Source organism: Malaclemys terrapin, chromosome 1, assembly GCF_027887155.1.
Source record: "Malaclemys terrapin pileata isolate rMalTer1 chromosome 1, rMalTer1.hap1, whole genome shotgun sequence".
Taxonomy (NCBI): Eukaryota; Metazoa; Chordata; order Testudines; family Emydidae; genus Malaclemys; species Malaclemys terrapin.
This window is the reverse complement of record NC_071505.1, coordinates 340,673,422-340,698,116: the sequence shown is the minus strand read 5'-3', so window position 1 is coordinate 340,698,116 and position 24,695 is coordinate 340,673,422. Positions and strand designations below refer to the sequence as shown.

Genomic DNA, 24,695 nt, shown 5'->3' with positions numbered 1-24,695 from the left:
CATGGAAGCCTCTTCGATGCTATCAAAAATGAAAACAACGCTTTCAACTGTTCTTCAGCTAGATTGCTGAGTCTCGGCACCATCTCTGCCGTCCATGGCCCCTTTCCTTGGAGAACATCAGAGAGCATCAACAGAACCACACTGACACCAACATACAGGAACCTCCATTTTATTTCCATTAGTCATTCTGAAAGGACAATACAATAATTTATCTTCATCTCAATGCTACAAAATTATGTCTGAGAGAGAGGTGGTAAAACAGGGCCCTGCCAGCAGCACAGGGCCAGCAGCACCACCAAGCACAACCCAGTCACTGGACGGCCGATACATGCACGGCACGTGCACTGGACAGCTCACCATCAACACAAGGGACGAACTGATCAAAGATGCATGATCAAAACCACACCCCACTAGCTGCACATGCTTTCCAAGATGGGGCAGTGTGAGCATAGAATGCCGTGAGCGACCCACATCTGTCCGTCTCAGGCTGTGATGCCATTGTCACAAGCAGCAGAGCTATCAGGCCTGGCAAGGAAAAGAGGGCAGCACCTACAGTTGCTGGGGGTACGGGACCATCACCTTGCAGAAGCAGAGATGAGCCCAAATGGACAGGGTTCGAAGTGTGCGGCTTGGGCCCATCTCCAACAGGGACAGACCCATCTAAGCTGGTACATTGTCTCCGACCAGATGCTTCAGAAGAAGGCTACAATCCCCATAATGCATCTGTGATGCCCCTAAGGTTGCGAGCGGCGTGAACTATCCGCCACCGTCTGTAAAATAGCCCTTCAGTCCAGGGCAGTGTGGCCTAGCGGCCAGAGTCTATGACATCCCCTTTACCTCAAGAAGACGCGGCTTTGATGGCAGGAGTCTATAACATGGCCCTTGGCTACAAGGCAGTGGGGCCTACCGGCCGAAGTCCAGAAAGCAACCCTCAGGTGGAGGGTAGCATGGCCTACCAGCCAGAGTCTATGGCGTCCCCTTTACCTCAAGGAGACGCGGCCTGACGGCAGGAGTCTATAACATGGCCCTTGGCTACAGGGCAGTAGGGCCTATCGGCCAGAGTCCAGGAAGCAACCCTCGGGTGGAGGGTAGCATGGCCTAGCGGCCAGAGTCTTTATCATTGTGGTGCGACAGCCCCAGTAGGGGGGCCCCGACCCGGGGCCCTAACAGTAGCGTAATGGTTTGCCACCAACTCAGCGGGGGGTTCCGACCAAAACACACTGAGTTTCCCCCGGGGGGGGGGGAGGAGGTAGCACTCTGCCACCCTCCTGGGGTCACTTCCTATCAGGCTCTCCGTTGGGGTCTCCCAGGAGTCGTCGGGTCCTTGGTAGTCGGCGGATTCGGTCGTCTCCTGGGTCTCCTCCAATTGCCGGGGCGAAGGCGGGCCGTGGACGGCGTCTCTTCCCGGTGCAGTCAGCGGCCGTGGCTGGTCCGCCGCAGGAACTCCCCCAGCAGCTCCTTCTCCTACAGGCTCCAGCCCAGAATGAGCTGGTCTCCCTCCCTTTATACTCCTGTAGCACTTGGCGCATGCCCAGTCTGCCCGGGGAGGCGGGACTTCCGCTGCCAGTCCCTGGGGCTTAACTCCTTCCGGGTTAAGGCAGGGTAGTCAGGCCCCGCCACAGCATCTCATTGTTCTCTATCCAAAGCCCATTACATTCAGTGTAAAGATTCCCAAAGGGTTGTGGATCAGGCGCTGTACTTTGTGGGGGATTTCTTCTTACAATCCAGATCAGAACTTCCTGGCTCAGGCCTTAACTCTAGTCTGGGTCTACCTGAAGCTCTCCTGATCTTTCTGGCTCATCCTCAGGCAGGATCAGCTATTACTAGCAGAAAGGAAAATCCTCACACTGGTTTTTATTTAAAAAATAAGTGCCTAGCAGCTGGGAAAAAACAACAGAGAGAAAATTACCCCAGAGGACGGGACTGTGGAAGCAGGGTCTGCAGTCGGAGTCAGGATTTGTTGTTCTTTTCTGTCTGGGGAACGGAACAATGCAAAGCAGAGCATGGAAAATAAATCCACCCTTACACAACTGGGGGAGGGGAACCCTACAGGGATCTGTTTAAAATTTTAAAGGCCTGTTCATTCTTCCTCCTTCCCACATAGTTGGTCACCCACATTTCTCCCTCCTCTTCCCCACTCCACCCCTGACTTCCTCCTCACAGCGACAAGCAAGATTTTCCCCCTCTATACACCCTGGTCATTGTTTGGTGCCCTGTCCTGGGAGGACAGAGGACCATAGAGTTTGTACAGCTTCAGTCATGGCATGTTACATTGCTCAGTTCTGGATACCTTGTGTTTGATTTTCCCCTTCTGAAAGGAGGGGGTTTGGTTATGGTCAAACAGTGAAAGCAGGCAGGGGTGAGAACTGGATTTCCTGTCCTCGGCTCAGGGGCAGGGGGAGCGGGTGTTACATTGCAGGGTGCTGTTGCATGCCAGACTGGCACAATACGATATATTTACATAACATAATTCATCGTGAGGTTTACTTAAGCCCATTCGGAACTGTGGCCACTCTTAACATTACAGTGGCTAGAATCTTTTAAAACAGATAAGCCAAGCCTAAGTTACATGAGACCTGATCCAGATCTCCCATACACCACTTTTAGACTCTACCCACTTTGTATCCACTTCAGTGGGGTGACTCCTGGTTTACATCTGTGACAATGAGAGGGAATTCGGCCCAGAACGTCTGGGTTCAGAAAAGTCCAGTTACTATTTGCTGCACTATGAAGCAGCTAAAGGGACTGGGGCAAGTCAGGGATCCAAACCAACAGCGTGAGTCCTCAGCCCAGACTTAGTTTCTAGTAACAAATGCAGCCTGCTGGTCATTTCATCCCTAGAGTTAATTTAGGGCAGTGGGTTTCAACCTGCGGTCCACAGACCCCTGAGGGTCTGCAGACTACGTCAGAGTTTTCCAAAGGAGTCCGCACCTCCATTTGAAATTTTTTTAGGGCTCTGCAAATGAAAAAAGGTTGAAACCCCTAATTTAGTGGAGTAAAAGCAGCCAACCAGCCCACAAATTCAATTGAACCCCTGTCCCAGGGCAGTGCTATGAGCTATTCACTGCTATGAAGGGCTCCCTGGGACCATAGAGTTCAGAGGACATTTGTAAATAAAGGAAGACATGGACAAAGGGAAATCCTGTCTGTAAATTCTAAACGGACACTCGGCTACGCGTCTATGATCCTTCTTTTCAGGCATCTCTGCTGGGCCTTCTCCTCAAAGCCCAAATCCAGGCCTAGAGTCATCAGGGACAACTAGTTAGCTAGAGAAGAAGACTGCAGGGCTCTCAATCTGTCTGGGTGTCCCTCGAAGTGCAGGATCCCTGCTGAGTCATGAGTCAGGGATGGGAACAGCCACCCCCCTGGCTGAGAGCTCTTTGTGTTTAGACTAGCACCAGGTCCAATCAGCACTAGGATTCGCAGTCTGTTACCCTCCAGTTTTTAAGCCCTCAGCCCTTTTCAGCTCTTTGATCCACGCGGATTTCCGAATGACCCGTGTGACAGCACGGGCCTTCAGCTAGTTATCGTCCTTGGTCCGACAGCCGTGCTTAGGAGCCTTAGTCAAGATCAGCGCCCCATCGTGCGAGGCGCTTTATAAAGGCACTAGTGAGATTCGCTCCCTGCCCCCAGGCACTTACAGTCTAAACAGAGAAGACGGCCAAAGGGTGGGAGAGGAAACAGAAGCACAGAGAGATGAAGTGACTGGCTCAAGGTCATGCAGCTGGTCAGTAGCAGAGCTGGGACTGGAGGCCAGCTCTCCGGAGTCCCAGTGCAGATTCCTATCTACGAGAGCAGTGATACTCAGACGGAGGCTGGGGAGCCACAAGTGGCTCTGTTCTGCGTTTCCTGCGGCTCTTTGCAGCGCATGATATTAAAACCCCGGGTGATTTAATTATTAACCAATCTAAGTTATTAACCAATCAGGAAGCTTTTACTATGTTATTAACCAATTGTAGACTACTTGGTCAGCCATTTTGCTGTGAGAATAATTATATAGATATAAAAATAATCAATGAAACAACGAATTCACACTCCTGGGGCTCTTGTGGGTACTGTTGATGGCTAAGTTGGCTCCTGAACCACTGAAGTCTGAGAATCACTGAACCCAGAGCCATTGAAGCATCTGGGAGTTTTGCCTGCTGACGGACTATGGTGGAAATGGTCCTATTTACTCCAAGCCTGGATTTGGCCCAAATAGAGGGCGCTGCTCTCAAGCCAATGTTGGTCAGGCCCGGTGAGCTCCACCAAGAAGGAGGCCTGACAGTCAGTCATTCAATTCCAGAGACAGGGCCACTTTGGGGAGATGCCAGGCTGGGGCAGGTCCCTCCAGGCCAAATAGCTGCGTTAGAACTCTCCCTAGGAGCTTTTCAAATTCCGGAATCCACCAGAAGAAATGTCCCAATCCAAAGCCCATTGAGTCAATGAGAGTTATTCCTACTGCTGTCCCTGGGCTTTGGGTCAGCCCTAAAGGCATAGGCACCGACTCCATGGGTGCTTTGGGGCTCAAGCAGTGCCACCGATCAGCTGTTCTGCGGCCGGGAGAGGCACTAGCGGGAGGGCAGATAGCAGTGAGCAGGCGGGGGCTTTGGGGGAGGGGTTGAAGTGGGGTCCGGAAGAGGTGGAGCGAAGGTGGGACCTCGGGGGAAGGAGCGGAGTGGGGGTGGAGCACCCCTGGGGAAAATTACAAGTCAGCACCTGTGCCTAACGGTGAATTCTGGACTGTAGATTTACATCTGGGGACGAGCTGGTAACGCTATGGTTACTCCACGCAAAGGCCCTCTACAGCTTCTCAAAACACATGCACCAGATGGTGGTGGTCTAGCCTTTCAGTTCCCCCTAGGCAAGGCCTGATGCGTGTTCAGGGGGAGCTTTAGGTGGGCAAGAACTGGTGGCTCAGATCTAGCGTTTGCAGCCATGGTGTCCAGTGAATGGCTAAGAGTTACAGCGATGGACACTCTGCAGGACTTGTGTGTGTGGATGTGGCTACATGTCACCTGTTGGCTCAGTGTGTGCTTTGCCTTTGACCTTACAACGTCCATAGTACAACTGCTAGTAGAGTCTGTAACCAGGCAGTGGCCTGGTTGGCTTGCCTCCACCACTAACACTTGGTTAGCAACCATGGCAATAGTTCCACCCCTGCCTGAACCCTAGTCCAGCCCGTGGATGCTTTCCTAGAACTACTTTGGCACGTTTCCTTTGCAGTGTCCAGGGTACCCCCACACCAGGCCTGCATCACTGGCTCGGCCAGGCCTGCTCCCTCCCAGCTGTGTGGTAGGACATCCCAGAAGGCATTGCTACACATGCTGCTGGTGCCAGTCTGGGCAGGCTATTGCCTGCTGAGGCACTATGGGATAGTTTTCCCAGAATGCACTGGTACGGTGCGGTACGGGTGGATTCACACTACACTATTTATTTGGATTTTGGAAGTCCCCCAAAGTCTCATTCAGGGCCCCACTGTGCAAGGTGCTGTACAAACACAGAAGGTAACACACCCTTTGCCACAAAGGACTACAGTGAAGAGCATTATGCAAATGAGTTATGTGCAGAGCTTCCTGAGAAAGAAGCTCCTGTCAGGGAAGTGGGATTATTCTTCAGTGCAAATGACCAGAGTGCTGCTCATGGCGATGGTTGTGGAAGCTCCATCACTGGAGGGCTTTAAGGGCAGGTTAGACAAACACCTGTCAGGAATGGTCGAGTTATTACTTAGTCCGGCCTTGAGTGCAGGGGAGTGGACTAGCTGACCACCTGAAGTCCCTTCCAGTCCTACACTTCTGGGATTCTATGGTTAGAGAGAGAAGGAGCTGTCAGGGGGATGAGATTGGGAGAGGTGTGAGGACTGGAAGGGAGTGGCCCCGGGCAGCATATTCACTGCCGTTTGGGGAGGCTGGCCCCCTGCCCTGCCTCTTCTGCCCGAGGCCCTGCCCTGTCCGCCCCTTTCGCCCGAGGCCCCTTCTGCCCCCCTGCTCTCACTGGCCGGCCCACTGGCGCAGCCCCAAGCCCTGGCCAGGCCCCGGAGCAGCCCCGAGCCTCAGATAGCCTGCTGGCGCCTGGAGCAGTCTGGAGGAGCCCTGAGCCCCAGCTGGCTGGCTGGGACTGAGTCCTTAACCTGGGCTGCTCAGAGGAGCTCTGAGCCCTGCCGTGGCCCACCCCAGGGCTGCGACGGGGAGCATTAACAGAGGTTGGGGTCCCCCAGCCTCCATTACCCCCCACCCATGGGAGTGGCAGGTTGGAGAAGAGGAGGAGTAGGTCGGGGTAGAGAGGAAGATGAGCACAGCGGGTGCACTGAGACAGAGAAAAGCAAATGGTATCAGTAGAAACCAGGTTAAATTAAGCAGTGTGGGGCTGTATTGGGAACATAGCCAACCCCGGGGTAAAATTAGTGGGTGCTCTGCACCCACCAGCTGCCAAACTCCCCGCCCCACCTCACCTCCGCCTCCTCCCCGAGTGCGCCGCGTCCCCGCTCCTCCACTTACCTCCCAGTGCTTGCCGCCGCCAAACACCTGTTTGGTGGCGTAGCAAGCTCTGGGAGAGAGGGGGGAGGAGCAGGAACATGGCGCATTCAGGGGAGGAGGCAGGGCCGGGGCAGGGATTTGGGGAAGGAGTCCAAATAGGGGCAGGGAGAGGGTGGGGTTGGGGACTTTGGGGAAGGGGTTGAAATGGGGGCAGGGCAGGGGCGGGAGGGGGTGGGGCAGGGGTGGAGTCGGAGTGGGGCCGGGGCAGAGGAGGGTCAAGCACCCACCGGCGCGGGTAGAAGTCAGCGCCTATACCAGGTGTGGCATAAGTGGCATCCACTGGTGTGTGTATGTGTGTGTTACTGGTCCTCTGCTGTGCTGATCTGCAGCGATAGAAGCTACCCACTAGAGGAGCTAGGTTCCTTAGCTCACGCTGTAAGTGCTTATGCTTTCAGCTCTGGAGATCCCTGTTCAACCCCTGGTACATCGGCCAAGAGGGCAGCCGTCCCATAAACAGTTCAGAGGACAATGTCACGAGTGGCTATGACATGATCGTGCTGGTAGATAGATGGCACCTTACTGTTCAGAGTAGTGCCTAGGAGAGGTCTGGCTACTTGTCTCAACACTGATTTCAAATGCGCCCAGCCCGGGAAGATACAGCACCTACACTTTCCCACGGCGTCAAATTCACCCCCACTGTCAGCAGGTGCAACTCCACCAACTTCAAAGTGATTTAAGTCGAGTGGTGCTAGGTTACCCCAGGGCTGGCTTTGGCCCAGTATGTTGACTCCACCTTTGTTCAGTTAAATTCTTCAACTCTTATTTCATACCCTGCACATACTCAGTGGTTAGTTTCTGCTGCTGATCAAGAACCATCCCAGGCGTAAGCATTGACAGTCATTCCCATCATTTCTTCCACTCCCACCCCCAAATTAAATGTTATTCAGTGATGTGTCACAACAGAGTTGACTTGCTTAGAAAGCCCAGTGCAGCCTGTCATGAGATGTGGCTGCGCAGATGCTAACTCCAGCAGGGACTGAACCTGTCATCTTCAAAAACACAGGTCTCTATTGCATGAGCTAAATTAAGTAGCAGACTTATATCTGGGATCTGCCACTAGAGGGAGACATGCTTCTACACACTAAACCAGCGTATCATAAAAACAGGGCAGTTAGCTTGGAAATTCTTTAAAAATATTCTGGTTTCCAGTTCCCTTTTAAAAGATTAAATTTCCCATGAACTAGATCTTAGCTCAAAATGCTGGAGATGACATGAGAATGCTTTTCTAACGAGGGTGCACAAAAATACAATACAATAAAAACACACCAGAGCCCTATTAGATCCAGTCAGGCAACTGGTGAATCTTTAAACAGTAGAAACCAGGACGATCGCATCATAAGGTGCTCAGATATTACGGCGATGAGAGTTGTAAGATGACCTAGATAGAACTGAATCGGACTGTAGCAGTCAAGTTAGCTTAATGACTGTGTCCTCATTGTTAACAGCCAATAATACTGTAGATGTACTCGCTAGATTTCCCTTTTCCTGCCCTCCCATATGGATCAAGCCTTTTGTAGACTCATGTGGTCCCAAGAGACCTATTGTCTTCTCTAAATTCCCAGGGTAGGTTTTCCTTGCATTAGTAACGTAGCTTTCTGCTTGGGAAACTTGAAGTACTGTGGCAAAGCAGTGAAAAAACACTGGCTGGTGGATAAGTTCTAGGGTGACCAGATGTCCCGATTTTATAGGGACAGTCCCGATTTTTGGGTCTTTTTCTTATATAGGCTCCTATTACCCCCCACCCCCGTCCCGATTTTTCACACTTGCTGTCTGGTCACCCTAATAAGTTCACCAGATCCCAGTAATTCGTGCACTGGCATGCAGCAGCTGATTCCCCCGTTCCCGAACTGCTCATTCTCAGAGGTGATCTCCTCTATAGGGGACTGACATGGGGAGAGATTTTTGTCCACAAAATCTAGGTAGTTGTAAACCACTGAACTACTTGCTAATAACGGATTTCCCAAATCCACTGGAAACTTCATTCTGAATGAAACACGCTGGGACAAACCCATCTGTGCCACAACTCCACTGGCGTGGACTGTGACCCATTGTAATCAGCGGCAGTAGCACAATTCACTGCAAAGCCCCATGTGTGGTTGCTAGGGCTTTGCCAGTCAGAGATCCGTGGCAAGGATCGCCAGTCCACAGAGCGAGCAGCGGTTAATATTGAGCAGCCGCTCCTCCTCATAGGTGACAGCTGCGGTGCACCATAGTAACTGCACTAATACTGCGTTCGGACACCACCTCGCCCAGCCCCAAAGCCTGCTCCCAATTATTTTCACTTTCCTCTTTCCAACTGTACTGTAACCTTTCCCACTCAGGCCATTTGCTGGAATTTTAAGGATAAACTGTTCTTAGCCTGGTCCATCCTCAAAGCACTTTCCGAGCCCTGACCAAGGTGTGAGGCAGGTCAGCATCATTTTACCTATTATTTACAGAGTATTGTTCTCTATTCTGCAGATGGGGAAACTGAGGCACAGAGCGGCCAAGTATCCCACCCATGGCCAGAACTGGGAGTAGATCTCAGAAGCTCCTGGCTCCCAGCGCTATGCTCAGGACCATCAGTCCTTGCCTCCTGCTCCCGCTCTCCCTGTTGCTGGGTAAAGCAGGGCTGGCTGCGATAAAGCCACAGCCATTCAGTCCTCTGCCTCCGCACAGCAGAACCTCCCCCCTCATTCTCCTTTCCCTGGAGCCTACGATTTGTAGGTGCGGCATGTGTCGTGCCTCCACTTGGAGCTCACTTTGTCCAGCAGGTGGCGCGTGCTCTCCCGGAACTTGCGTTGGGTGAAGTAGAAGAGGATGGGGTCCAGGACGCTGTTCATGCTGGCAAAGGGCCTGGTGCACTTGTAGGCGATGGCGAAGGTTTGCAAGGCCAGGCAGGGCACACCCGCCAAGGAGCGGATGATCAGGTAGATGGTCTTGGTCAGGTGGAAGGGGAAGAAGCTGATGGCGAAGACGATGACCACAATGATGATCATCCGGATGGCCTTGTCCTTCTTTTTGCGCACGGCCAGGCCTATCATCTCATCCTTCTGGCAGAGCAGCTTGGTCATGCAGCAGTAGCACACCAGGATGGAGACAAAGGGGATGAGGAACCCCGTGACCGTCAGCGTCATGCCGTAGGGGAAGTAGCTGGCGGAGCGGTCCGGGGGACTGAGGTCGTAGCATACGGTCCTGTTCCTCTGGATGCCCGTGGAGGCGAAGACGAAGGTGGGCAGGCACTGGGCGATGACGATGACCCACACCCCGCCGCACACCATCCAGGTGAACCTCTTGCCCCTCTTCTTGTGCCAGGACGACAGAGGGTGGCAGATGCCCAGGTAGCGCTGGACGCTGATGCAGGTGAGGAACAAGATGCTGCCATGCAGGTTGCTGTAGAACTGGAAGCGGACGAACTTGCAGGTGAAGTCCCCGAAGGGCCAGTAGTCCTTCTGCGTGTAGTTGTAGATGAGCAGCGGCAGGGAGCACACGTACAGCAGGTCGGCTGTGGCCAGGTTCAGCATGTAGATAGCAGTGCGGGTCAGCACCTTCCTGGAGAGCCAGATCTGCACAATGACGATGAAGTTCAGGGGGAGCCCCACCACAAACACCACGGAGTAGACCAGGGGCAGCAGGATCTGCTTGAACTCCTCATGGAAGGTGCAGGAGTTTGTCGCCGCAGCCACGGTGTAGTTCTCCATCTTCGTGCTGGGCTCGGCCTAGACCCAGCGGGCTTTCTGGACCAGAAGCGCCTGCAAGCAAAACAGAACAGGACAGTCAGGAACTCGTTCCATACCAGGAACCATGCGTCATGTCGATACACCGGCACGCATGATAGCCATGCTGACATCAAACTAGCCCCGGACCAAGGAGCACAAGCACATCACCCCCATCCCCCAAATGACCCCACTGGCCCTTCATTCAGCTCAAGATCCAGCTCATAGATCTGAGGGCCACCAATATGATCATCTAAGGCTCCTGCATGGCCCAGGCCAGAGGATTTCACCCAGGGACTCCTGCATTGACCTCAGAACTACTCGCGAAGCCAGAGCATAGCATCTCCTCCCGTCTTGATTTAGTGAGGCTGCTCTCCTGTCCTCCCCCCACCCCTCTCCATGACCACCCAGCCCCCAACTGCACAGAATTGCTCCTCTCACTTCAATCTCCTTCATGGACCTCGTCTCTTCCCGTTCTGTTCCCCATTCCCCTAGCACCAGCCTCCTCCCCTCCCCTCATGATGTATTAATACCACTCTGGGCCCAGAGACCTCATGCGAGATCACAGCCCCATTGTGCTAGGTGCTGTACACATGCACAGCGAGTCCCTGCACTGAGGCGCAGCCAGTGAAAACAGACGAGAGACAAAACGTGAGAGCAAGGAAGGGTTAGCCGCCCGTGGGGCTTTGAGACAGACAGAGATTAAATTATTTGCCCAAGGCCACACAGTGAGTGTGTGTCAGAGCCACAGATCAAACCTAGCTATCCTGGATCCCAATCCAGTGCTTTAACTACACGACAATCCTTCTCCTTCCCATTGCCGCGCTGTCGGTGCAAGTGCCTTCTGCCTTGCAGCTGCTGCCATCTCGCCATGCCTCTAAAAACATGTCTCCATCTCTTTCCCTCCACTGTATTATCCCACTCTCCAAGCAAATTCATTCAAGTGTATAAAGCCCTTAGGGAGAGCTAGATTTTAGACTCTTTGGGAACAGGGACTGTGTCTACCTCTGTGTTCACACAGGGCCTGGTACAGTGGATGGCTGGTCCCGACCCGGGTCTCTGGGCGCTAGTGTAATATAAACACTCACCTGGCATAAATCAGCAGCAGCATCGCTCCACTGAAGTCAACTGAGCTACAGTCAAGTGAGAACATGGTCCCCAATAAGCAATGGTAAACAGAGCACATATGGAAGATGCTACCTAGTGTAAAATGGCCCAGAACTGGCGATGGCTCACTTTGTCCCTTTGTCCCAGGAAGTTTGCCGGCTGCTGCTTCCCACAGGCAGGCCATGCCCCCGGACCGCGTCAGGCCGGGACACGCTGTTGTGCTAACAATAACTGTTTATCTACTGAATCATAAAAGACACTGGGTTGAGGCGGAAGGTTCTCTGGTGAGTTACGACTCCAGTGTCTGAGAATGGTCGTCACTGGCGCAAGAGAGCAAGCGGGGCCAGACGCCCTGCGTCAAATCCATTCCTGCTGGAGCCGCAGTGACTTGGATCCAGCCCACAGCTGTGTGGTCTGCCCTGCGACCGTGCTCTGACCAGCCCTGCTGGCACAGGGGCTGTGTGGTTAGTGGGCAGATAACGTCACTGCCATGCGAGGCTCTGTGAACCCCATCCTGAGTGTCTGGTGGGAGCTCAATACCTCACGGGCTGGGAGAGCTCACAGGATCGGGTCCCGTGCTAGAGAGGCTCCGGAGCCACTAGGAGGTCCCCAGACTGACTGCCTCGTGCCTTGGGCGAGCCTGGCTAGAACGAGACTCAAAAAGCACAAATGTGAGAGCGAACCAGCCGCTGAAATCTGAGCTTCGCTGGGAGCGTTCGGGACAAAACCACCGGCGGGGGGGGGGGGGGCGGGGGGACGGGGCTTTACAGCCGACCCGAAGGAACCCTCTAGCCCAGCATGGCTGAGACCAGGGGAGGTGAGCGGGGCATTGTGAGACCTGACTTTTATTCCCAGCCCTGCCACTAACTCACTGTGTGATCCTGGGCAAGTCACTTCACCTCTCTTTTCCCCTCCCGTGGTCTGTCTGCCTTGTCTTATCTAGACCGCCTTTGGGGCCAGGGCCGTCTCGCTCCACTCTCATGTGGCGCTTGGCACAAGGGGGCGCTGCTCTTGGTTGGGGCCGATACGTGCTATGGTTGGTCAGACTCATTATCTAGGAATTAGGGCGGTCGAGCGATTAAGACAATGAATCGCGATTAACTGCGGTGTTAATCGCACTGTTAAGCAATAATTGAATACTTTTTTAAAAGATATTTTGGGGGGGTTTCTATATTTTCAAATACACTGATTTCAATTACAACACAGAACACAAAGTGCACAGCGCTCGCTTTAGAGTATTCATTTTGATTACAAATGTTTGCACTGTAGGAAAGACAAACAGAAGAAATAGCATTTCAATTCACCTCAGACACGTATTGCAGGGCAATCTTTATCAGGAAAGGTGAACTTACAAATGAACGATTATGATGTTTGCATAACTCCCTTGTTTGCAAGGGAGGGGGGATTTGACCTCAGGGACTCTGCAGGTGGCCGGCGAGGAGAGGCTGGGGCAGGGAGGCTGAGCTGCCAGGCCCCTGTTCTCTATGGCAGCGGTTATCAGGCTTTTTGTGCTGGTGACCCCATTTGGACTTAAAAAAAAGTGACCTCCCCCCATCTTCAGCCCCGGGGGGCTTAGGGTTTCAGCTCCACTCAGGGCAGGGGGATCAGGGCATGGGGCTCCAGGCAGGGCCGGCTTCAGGCACCAGCCTAGCAAGCAGGTACTTGGGGCGGCCGCTCCGGAGGGGGGCGGCACATCCAGCTATTTGGTGGCAATTCAGCGGACGATCCCTCACTCCTGCTCGGAGCGAAGGACCTCCCGCCGAATTGCTGCCGCAGATCGCGATCACAGCTTTTTTTTTTTTTTTGGCTGTTTGGGGCGGCCAAAACCCTGGAGCCGGCTCTGGCTCCAGGCTTCAGCCCCCTCAGGGTGTGGGCTCTGGGCTCCAGCCCTGCTCGGGGCTCCAGCCCCGCCCCTCCCCAGCTGCCCACAGAGCTGTGGGCTGCAGCTTTAGCACCATACTCTCCTCCCCCGCCCATGTCTCCCTCCTCGCCCAGAGGTATGCGATTAATTGACCAAAAAAAGTTAACGCCTGCAATTAATTGAAAACAAAATTAACTGTGCTTAACTGACAACCCTAGAAGGACTATATCACAGGTAGAAAATGAAGGACTAGAAGAACCACTGGAAGGGAGATGTATTTATAGAAAGCAATATAACCCCCGCAACGCCGGCTCGTTCGTCCCAAGAGCACTGTTACTAGTTAAACCGAGAGCAAGAAGCCATCATAGAAAGGAAGATTTATGAACAATTAGCCAAGGAGAATCTAGGTTGAATATCAGCAGGAACTTCCTAACGGTGAGCTGTAATGGGCCGTGGAACAGAGTCCCAAGGACAAGGGAAAGACACTCCATTGCGGGAGACATTTAAAACTAGAGCAGTCGGAGTACGAGCGGCACAGGTAACAATGCTGTCCTGGCCCATGGAGATGGACGAGAGCAGGGGTGTCAAACGCACTGAGGGGAGATGGTGGAATTCTAGGGTAATTATGGTGCCTGGGACTGGAGCATCATTGCAGGTGTATATATTCCCCCCGGCACACCCTGCACACCCACTGGTGGCTGATGTGGTTTGCACAGACATTGAAGGGACAGTACAGCCTGTTTGTAGCGACTGAACATTTAGTTACTGTTAGCACAGGTGTTACTGCTGCAGTCGTCGTCAGGGAGAAAAGTTTGTTCCCTTTGTGGCCACTGTTGTTCCTGCCCTTTGTTTCTCTCCTTCTCCCTGCTCTTTCAGTCTCCTCTGTCCTGTCCTCTGCATCCAACCCCCCCCCCCCCCCCGCAGCAGCTCCCACCCTACCCACTAGAATGATCAGTGATTAATGAGTTCATGTTGACACTGATTCTCAGAGACTTTAAAGCCAGAAGGGACCATCGTGGTCATCTTCTAGGCTGACCACAGAACCTCACCCACCCACTGCTGCAATAGACTCATACCCTCTGGCTGAGTTACTGAAGTCCTCAGATCATGATAAAAAAGACTCCAAGTTATGGAGAATCCACCATTTACCCTAGTTTAAACCAGCAAGCGACCTTGGCCCCATGCTGCAAGGGAAGGTGAAACCCCTCCAGGGTCTCTGTCAATCTGATCTAGGGGAAAATTCCTTCCTGACCCCAAATATGGTGATCAGTTAGACCTTGAGCGTATGGGCAAGACCCACCAGCGAGACATCTGGGAAAGGTTTCTCTGTAGTAACTCAGAGCCCTCCCCATCCAGTGTCCCACCTCTGGCTGTTGGAGATATTTGCTACTAGCAGTTGCACATTAGCTATATGCCAGTGTAGGCAGTGTCATCACACCACCCCTCCAAACTTAGCAAGCTCAGTCTTGAAGCCAGCTAGGTTTTTTTACCCACACTGCTCCTCTTGGGATGCTGCTCCACCCTAAACTTGTTGATGGCCAGTTTATATCTATTTGTTCTTGTGTTCACATTGGTGCTTAATTTAAAGAACGCCTCTCCCTCCCTGGTATTTATCCCTCTGATGTATTTATAGAGGGCAATCATACCTCCCCATAGCCTTCTTTTGGTTAGGCTAAACAAGCCAAGCTCTTTGAGTCTCCTCTCATAAGGTAGGTTTTCCATTCCTTGGATCATCCTAGTAGCCCTTCTCTGCACCTGTTCCAGCTTGAATTAATCTTTCTTAAACATGGGGAGCCCAGAACTGCACACTTAAAGTTGATGTGTCACTTAAAGTTGATGCTCCAATCTCAGTGATAGGGGGCAGGGGAGTTCACCCCCCTAAGCCATTGTCTCAGGCTATCTGCAGACGCAGGCAAGCGTCGCTGTATCCATTACTTCTGATTCACATTGGGAAGGGTCCCACGGCAGCCAGGAGGGCTAGAAACTTACTTTGTGTTTAATATTAAATCTAAGATAGAGCATCTGACTGTGCCATGCGGGCTACGTGACTACACTATGGAGAACAGCTCTGGCCTACAGGCAGAGTGTTGGACTCCCATCTAACAGCGCTGACCTCTCTCCCTTGCATGATTTCCTTGTACAGTTCCTTTACAAGTTCTGTGTGGTGCCACTTTGTGTGACATCAGGTAAAAGTGAAATTAACCAGGCAGATACAGTTTTCTTCTCACGACTATATGGCTGATAGTCCGAGATACACATAGGTACTGTAGCGGGGGAGTCACCCCGCTCCCTGGCTAAGAGGGGTTAAACGCAGCCCTGGAGAGGGCTGCAGCTGAGGAAAAGGCTAGACTAATTGGGGAAGCAGCCACAGCTGGGGCCACGCCCCAATCAGGCCACAGCTGGCCCTATAAAAGGGCTGTGAGCCAGAGGCTGAGGAAAAGTCTCTCTTGGTGGAGAGAGAAGGACTAGGCTGCCTGGGAGCTGAGAAGGGTACCTGGAGTGGCGCAGGGCTGGAAGAAGGCCAGAGGAGCTCCAGTCTAAGAAACCCCCAGGCTGCAGGCCTTGCTGAAGGCCCAGAGCAGGTACTGGGGTTGCAGAGGGCAGCCCAGGGTTAGGCAAAGGCAGCAGGTCCAAAACCCCCTTGCCGATGATGAGTGGACATGACAGACTGCAGTTTGCCCCAGTGAGTGGGGCTAGATGATGACTGGCAGTAGCCACTGAAGCAAGGTGGGATAGAGGGTTGGGGGTTCCCCTGGGAGGGGAGACCCAGAGACTGCGGGGGTACTGCAGTGGGCAGAACCCTGATGAAAGGGGCACTGGGGTCCGGGAGGGACACGGGGGGGGCTAGTGACAGGCGAGCCACTGGCCAGCAGAGGGTGCTCTGGAGCTGGAGAGCTAATTCCCAGGACAACCAGCAGGAGGCGCTGTGCCAGTGAGTCATCGCCTTGCTATAGTGTACACATGCATGCATAAAAACGTATGGTTTTTATACCATGTAGTATAATATATGGTTAACATAGCGCTCCACCAGAGCAGGTGGTCTGATGCCTGAGTTTCAGAGCTGCCGCGCACTCCCGGTGAAGTCACTGAGTGATAGCCTCTGCTCGCCTCTGAAAATTAGGCTTCTGTTGTTTAGGCACCACAACTTAGAACATTTTGCCTTAAGTGTATATCCATGTAATTTTATACACAATGGACTAAATTCTCATAGACTTTCAGGTCAGAAGGGACCATTATGATCATCTAGTCTGACCCCCTGCATGCTGCAGGCCACAAAAGCTGACCCAACCCCTTTCCCTTGACTCTACTGTTGAAGTCCCCAAATTCTGTGATTTAAAGACTTCAAGTCGCAGAGAATCCTCCAGCTAGCGACCCCCGCCCCATGCTGCGGAGGAAGGCGAAAAACCTCCAGGGCCTCAGCCAATCTACCCTGGAGGAAAATGCCTTCCCGACCCCAAATATGGCGATCAGTAGAACCCCGAGCATGTAGGCAAGAGTCTCCAGCCAGACCCTCATTGGCCATTGATACTATTTACCAGCGATGGCACGCTGTTGATTTGACTAAAATCATGTTATCCCATTAAACCATTCCCTCCATAAACTTATCTAGCTTAATCTTAAAGCCAGACAGGTCCTTCGCCCCCACTGTTTCCCTCGGAAGGCTGCTCTCAGTGACGCTGGTGTAAATCCAGTGTAATAGCCAGTGGAGCTATTCTGGGATTCCCACAGGCTACCACTGCAGAATCTGGCTCCCGGCATATGCCCCAACTATTCCTGTTGTTGCACCCATCAGCAGAGATTTGTGAACGAGTGGGTGCCATGGGATCTGCACAGTCCTGGAGAGTCCTGCCAGCAGACAAAGCCTTGGGAACATACACTGTCCTTGTTAGTCGGGCTGGGCTGCCTCATTACTATGGGAGCTCATTAACTGGTCCAAAGCGTGTCTTAGGCCTTGTCTAGACTGGGGGTTTTGGCTGTTAGTGACCAGCCACTGGCACAGGCAAAGCCACGACACCGCATGATTTGCACTGGTGGAGTTTGCCTGAAGCTAGAGAAAGGGGCACAGCCGTAGGCAGAGTTTGACTTCTGTATTTTCGGGGGGTGCTCCAGTCAGGCCAATGGGGCCGCATGTGTGTGCAGGGGGCAAATTCCAGGCCTGCCCACCGGGGCACCATTTCAGATTTTTTTGAGGTGGGGAGCAACTTTAACCATGATTCCAGGGACAACTGAAAACTCTAGTTTTTTTTTTTTTTTTTGCAGATAATAACTTAGAAATTATCTGACAGGAGCACTGTGTCTAATTCCTATATCAAGAAAGAAAATTAAATATTAGACCCACTCAGCTCTAATACTAACATGTTCTGTCATCTTGTGGTAAGTCACTTAAGGGATACTGGTTATATTCTTACTCAGATACACTTACTGATGTCAGAAGTGACCATCATGACCATCTAGTCTGATCTCCTGCACCTTGCAGGCCACAAAACCTCACCCACCCACTCCTGTCATAGATCCACAACCTCTGGCTGAGTTACTGAAGTCCTCAAATCATGGTTTAAAGACTCCAAGTTACACTATTTACACATCATTTACACTATTTTAAAACGGCAAGTGCCCCCTGCCCCATGCTGCAGAAGAAGACCTAACACCACCAGGGTCTCTGCCAATCTGACCTGGGGGAAAATTCCTTCCCGACCCCAAATATGGCAATCGGTTAGACCCTGAGCATATGGGCAAGACCCACAAGGAAGATAACTGGGAGCCAATTGGGGATTTTTGCCGTTGGGGATTTTTGCTGCTAGCAGTCGTAGATTGGCTATATGCCATTATAGGCAATCCCATCATACCATCCGCCTCCATACATTTATCAAGCTTAGACTTGAAACCAGTTAGTTTTTTTGCCCCTACTGCTCCCCTTGGAAGGCTGTTCCAGAACTTCATTCCTCTAAGGGTTAGAAACCTTTGTCTAATTTCAAGCCTAAACTTGTTGATGGCCAGTTTATATCCATTTGTTCTGGGATCCACATTGGCACTTAACTTAAATAACTCCTCTCCCACCCTGGTATTTATAGAAAGAAATCCTATCTCCCCTCAGCCTTCTTTTGGTTAGGCTAGACAAGCGAAGCTCTTCGAGTCTCCTCTCATAAGGTAGATTTTCCATTCCTCAGATCATCCTAGTAGCCCTTCTCTGTACCTGTTCCAGTCTGAATTCATCTTTCTTAAACATGGAGACCAGAACTGCACACAGGATTCCAGATGTCTCATCAGCGCCTTGTATAATGGTACTAACACTTCCCTGTCTCTACTGGAAATACCTCGGCTGCTTTTTCACAGCCACATCACATTGCTGGCTCATAGACCTGGGTATATTGATTGATTATAGGATGACTTTCTCCTCTTCTGTCACTTCCAACTGATTAGTCCCCAGTTTATAGCAAAAATTCTTGTTGTTAGTCCCTAAATGCATGACCTTGCACTTTGCACTACTAAATTTCATCCCATTTCTATTACTCCAGTTTACAAGGTCCTCCAGATCTTCTTGTATGATATTCTGGTCCTCCTGCATATTGACAATACCTCTCAGCTTTGCGTCATCTGCAAATTTTATTAGCACATGCCCACTTTTTGTGCCAAGATCATTAATAAAAATGCTAAAGAAGATTGGTCCCAAGACTGCTCCCTGAGGAACTCCACTAGTAACTTCCCTCTAGCCCAGGGATGGGCAAACTACAGCCCACGGGCTGGATCTGGCCCGTCAGGGCGCTGGATCTGGCCCGCAGGACAGCCACCCCTGTGGCGCTGCGAGCCCAACGTCCGTACGAGGCGCCGCATGCTGCCCTCGTCTGCAGGCACCGCCTCCTGCAGCTCCCATTGGCCGGGAATGGGGAACCGTGGCCAATGGGAGCTTCAGGGGAGGGACCTGCAGGCGAGGGGAGCATGTGGAGCCCTCTGCGCCCCCGCCCCCAGGGGCCACAGGGATGTGGTGCAGGCCGCTTCTGGGAGCGGCACAGCGCGGGGCCAGGGAAGGCAGGGAGCCGGCCTTAGCCCCATTGCGTGCTGCTGCCACGCTGGAGCCCGCACCCTGAATCCCTCCTGCACCCCAACCCCTTGCCCTGAGCCCCTTTCTGCACCCTGCACCTCTCCTGCACCCCAACCCCCCGCCCTGAGCCCTTCTGCACCCCGCACCTCCTCCCCACCCCATCCCTACATTCATGGCCCTGCATGCAATTTCCTCACCCAGATGTGGTCTTTGGGCCAAAAAGTTTGCCCACCCCGCTCTAGCTTGACAGTTCACCTTTTGGTATGACCCGTTGTAGTCTCCCCTTTAACCAGTTCTTTATCCACCTTTCAGTTCTCATATTAACTCCCATCTTCTCCAGTGTAACTAATCATTTCCCATGTGGAACTGTATCAAATGCCTTCCTGACACCCAGGTAGATTAGATCTACTGCATTTCTTTTGTCTTAAAAATCAGTTATCTTCCCAAAGAAAGATAATAGTAACTTTGTTACTACCTCTTGAATCCGCAATTATTGTCTATCATTTAGGCTACTTTTTGCAGTTCACCAAGCTTGGAACAGATCATTTAACTTTAGGAAACATCCTAACAGCCCTTTCTTATCTTAATCCCCCGTTAATCCCTGTGTTTATAAATTCTGACTCCCTGCCTCAGGGTAGCAAGCTGGGAGCAGTCTCCTGCCTGCCGGAGGCTTGCAGTTTGGGGAGGGGGGGGCAATGCCCCCCTGCAAAATCCAGCGCCGTCTCCAGCCGTTTTCTCAATCTACACTAGGGGGTCGAACCGGTGCTGCCGTAAAATGGCTGCAACTGTGGAAAATCCTCACTACTGCTAAGGCCTAAGAGCCCTCCCTGCCGTTTTAGCACAGGCAAGGGACAGCAAGGGAAGGAGGATTATTAGGAGGAAGCCGTGAGCTGCATATAGGGCAGCAAGTACTTTGCACATACCTGCCAGCCATCAGCCAGAACCCATCCGCTAAAGCCCAAAGAGACCCTATCCGCCCAAGAGGGGTTTTAAGCAATGCCCTGGGAGGGAAGGCAGATATCCTAGTCCTAGCTCTGAAGGTACTTACCTAGCCCTCATCAGCATCTGAGTGTCTCACGCTCTTTAATGTCTTAGGCCTGGTCTACACTGGGGGGGATCGATCTAAGATACGCAACTTCAGCTACGAAAATAGCGTAGCTGAAGTCGACGTATCTTAGATCGACTTAGAATTACTTACTTCATGTCCTCGCGGCACGGGATTGACGGCCACCGCTCCCCCATCGACTTTGCTTCCGCCTCTCGCCGAGCTGGAGTTCAGCAGTCGACGGCAGAGCGATCGGGGATCGATTTATCGTGTCTATACTACACGTGATAAATCGATCCCTGATAGATTGATTACTACCCATCGATCCGGCGGGTAGTGTAGACGTACCCTTAGCCTCACAACACCCCTGTGAGGCAGGGCAGGGCAGGGCTGGGCTGTTATCCCTATTGTACAGATGGGAATGGGGACCGAGTGACTTGCCCAGGGTTACACAGGGAGTCTGGGGCAGAGCTGGGAATTGAACCTGGGTCTCCTGAGTTCCCGGCTAGTGCCTTAAATCCTAACTCCTAGCCTGCAGGAAGGGTGCCCAGCAAGAGCTCAGTGTCACCCCGGACTCTACCCTGCCCTGCTCCTTCTTGGCTGTGGGGTGGGGAGTGCACTGGATTTCCCCATTCAGGCCTCCTCTTTGGAACCCACTGGAGACTTCCCCCACTCCAGGCTGCTGGGGGATGGTCTCCATTGCCCTTCCTGCCCCCCACCATGCTGCTGGGAGGGGAGCTCCGCTGGCAGCTGGGAAGAGGAACTGCATTGTCCATCCCCATCCTCCTGATGTAGAAAGGAACTTCATTCCCCTCCCCCACTCTTCCAGCTCTTGGGGGGTGGGCAGGGGACTGCCCAACCCTCCCTCTGCACCAATAAGCTTCATTATGCCATCTGCAGGGAGGCCCTCCTCTTGAAGCTGCTCCTGGTGGGGGATTCTATGCTGCGGGGGTCTCCAATGCTGGGAGGAGGAAGGGGGAACAGACGAGGGGCTGGAGGGGTGCTTTCCCCACCCTGGGAGCCTGCACCCTGTGGAGAGGGGCGATGGGTGGTCCGGGAAGGGGCGACAGGCTAGCCCTGCATGTGGACGATACAGGGGCTGGGTCAGTTGGCTGTGCAGACGTGTTGCAATAAGCTGAGCTATTGCAAGGCAGGCGGGCCTGGTGCCCCCAATTCCTCTTTCAGTTCCAGCCTGTCTAGTGGCCATGTGTTGGTTTTCACGTCCCCTCCCCGACAGCCCGGGGCTGTGACTCACCGGGGCCAAGAAGGAAACAAAAACGAGAAGGAACCCAATGAGAGGAAGAGTTTGTGGCTGCGGCCCAAGTGACTGTTCTGCTCCCGGGCTGAGGGCGTGCTGGGCATTTCGAGAACTGGCCGCTGCAGTCACTAGATGGGGGGAGGGATGGCTGGGACTCACGGGGGTCAGGCTGCCCCTCTAGCTCCTGAGCCTGGGTACTGCAGCAGCCGAGATTCTGAACAGGGAAAGTGTTTAAATCCCTAGTGGACCTTCTCTGAGCATGAGGCGAAGGGTGGTTTTGTGGCCGGAGCCCGGGGATCTGGCTTCTCTTCCCAACTCCGCCAGTGCTGCACTCCTGTGGGTCCTTCTGCAAATCACTCCACCTCTCGGAGTCTCGTTCTGCCCCCCAGAACACGGCAACTGCGGCTTACTTCTCCCAGGGGGGTAGTGAGGCTACACACGCTACGATTTGCCACGTGCTTTGCCATCCTCCGGGGGAAGGCACTGCCTGTAAGTCAAAGCGTTATCGTCACCGGGAAGCTCCTTCTTGGGGGGCAGAGATGGAGATGAGCAGTGGGCCAGCAACAAAGGGCGTCTGGCAGCGCTGCACAGGGGGAGTTGGCCCAGGCCTGGGGTTGAGTAGCTGCTATTCATTCTTTGCTCTCTCTCGCGCGCGCCTGCGTACGCACGATCCATTCTATTCCCCCTACTGGAGGCTGCTCGACGCCCCTGGAATACGAATTCTGTATTGGAAGGGTACCTCTGCACTGCATTAAAAGCCCTGGGGCACGGCCGTTGCTGGCCTGGATCAGCGGACTCGGGCGGCTCTGGCTGGGGGCTAAAAATAGCAGCGTAGATGCTCAGGCCAGAGGGCAGGCTCTGAAACCCTGCCAGGCGGGTGGGTCTCGGAGCCTGGGCTCCTGCCCCAGCCCAAAACGTTTGCACTGCAATTTTGAGTCCTGCGAGATCGAGCCTATTGACCCAGGCTCAGACTCAGAGCTGCGGGTTTTTTATTGCAGTGCAGACATACACGAAGAGGCTCCTGGGAGGCCCAGGTGACTATCTGGCCCTCAGATTCCAGGGAGGGAAGGGGTGATTTCCCTGTATCTGATGGGCTCATTCCCTATCCCTCCACCAGCTACTACAGAATACAGCAGCGCGTCTCCTCAGCAACCCAGGCCACTATGAGCGCATCATCCCCATCCTCTGCTCCCGACGCTGGCTTCCCGGAGAGTCAGGTTCAAAGGTTTGGTCCTTCTCTTCACGGTGCTCCACGGCCTGGGTCCAGGCTGCCTAAGATGATCTAAAACTCTAAGATGAAGACCATGGTCAACAACTGCCCCCTCTTTGCACGGTGGAGCACTCTGCTATAATGGTGATGCTCCCACGGGGGGGGGGGGGGGGAAGGCTGATCCAAGCAGTGGAATGAACTCCAGGAATTAAGGGCCATCACAAACCTCCCCATCTTCTGCTCCTGGGGCGAGAGACAGTTCTCCAACCTGCCTTTTCTAATGTAAACGTAGAGGAACATGGACATAAAAGCCCAAACCTGCCCTCCACCGATTGCACAATTCTCCCCCTGGGGGAGGGATACAGAGAGAATGAACCACACGTGACAAATGTCATTTATATCACAAGAACGGCCATCCTGGGTCAGACCAATGGTCCATCTAGCCCAGCATCCTGTCTTCCAACAGTGGCCAATGCCAAGTTCTTCAGAAGGAATGAACAGAACAGGGCAATTATCGAGTGAGCTATCCCCTGTCATCCAGTCCTAGCATCTAGCAGTCAGAAGTTTAGGGACACCCAGAGCATGGGAGTGCATCCCTGACCATCTTGGCTAATAGCCATGGATGGACCTATCTTGCCGGGACTCTCTAAGTCTTTTCTGAACCCAGTTATCTCTTTGGCCTTCACAACATACCCCTGGCAATGAGTTCCACAGGTTGACTGTGCGTTGTCACATGATACATGACTGGAGGTGCTCAGATACTGTGGTGATGAGGAAAGGATAAATACCTTAGGATAGGATAGAGAGAGACTAGAAATACAAAGCCTATTGTTTGCCCCTGGAAGGAATGCACCAATCCTCAGGAGCTTCCGAAATGACACTGCATTCTACTGTCATATACTTGGTCCAGCAGCAGTTTGCCCTAGTACACAGAGCAGCGGATGAAGTAGCAAGAAATGTGGGGCTCTATTCCCGGTTCTGCCACTGACCACAGGCAAATCACATCACCCCTCTGTGCTGCTTTCCCCTCTAATCCTTTGTCTGTTTAGATTGCTAGCTCTCCAGGGCAGGGACCGGCCCCTCCTATGTGTATATACAGTGTCTAGCACGATGGGGCCCAACCTTAGAGGGACTGAAACATTTCAGAAACAGAATCCAGGCCATGCTAGCCAGTGCCTTTAGGAGAAGCTTGTCTGCCTAGTGCTTGCTAAGGTGATGAGAAAGCTCAGCTGGTTGGAAAATTCCAAACCAGTTAAAGTTTTTTTGAGAAACAGAAGAGATGTGTGTGTGTGTGTGTGTGGGGGGGGAATGTTTCCCATTTTTGCAGCAGTTCTTGGAGATCCCAGTCCTGCTAGCATCCACCCAGCCTGCTCAGACACAGGGCAGCCCCTTGCCGGCGTGCTCCTTCCCCCATGCATCTCAAGAGGGCTGGAGGGCATCCTGGTTCCCACTTGCTTTGCTCAGGCCAAACCCCAATATCAAGGTGCTGGGAATGGCGACAGTGTCACTGAAGCAGCAGTTGGATTACAGGAAGCCTCCTTGTCGCCATGTTAAAAAAGCTGTGTCAAAAGAACAATGGAAAGAAAGGACTTTGTGGCTGAGTTTATATCATCCAGGCGCCACTGTAGCAGAATAAAGCACAAGTAATTAGCTTATATTTCCAGAGCACCTTACAGCCTGCAAGATACCAGAGCTCTTTACCTCAGCCACCACCACTATGCAGCCACCTCTTGAGTGGAACATGGCAGCTGGTCAACACAGAGCAACACTAACCAGTTTACGACCGAAAACTAATACATAGGATGTCATGTGGCCTGGCGGATTGGGCACAGGACTGGGAGTCAAATGTGCTGGGTTCTACACCTCGCTCTACAACTGACTCACTGTGTGACCTCAGGCAAGTCACATCATTGCTATGTGCTTCAGTTTCCCCATCTGTTACACAGGGAGAATGATACTTCCCT

At 52.8% G+C, this 24,695-nt stretch overlaps 1 protein-coding gene across 4 annotated transcripts in view; it reads right to left on the bottom strand.

Moving 5' to 3' along the window:
* Window positions 1–7,626: 7,626 nt before the first annotated feature.
* The window catches only part of P2RY6 (pyrimidinergic receptor P2Y6), an 84,393-nt gene continuing 67,324 nt past the window's right edge, over window positions 7,627–24,695 (bottom strand). For all 4 annotated transcript variants that reach the window (XM_054015863.1, XM_054015864.1, XM_054015865.1 and 1 more), the window contains exon 2: window positions 7,627–10,246. In XM_054015863.1, the coding sequence (XP_053871838.1) occupies window positions 9,209–10,195 (987 nt within the window). In that variant the 5' untranslated portion in view covers window positions 10,196–10,246 and the 3' untranslated portion in view covers window positions 7,627–9,208. The remainder of the gene's footprint in view (window positions 10,247–24,695) is intronic.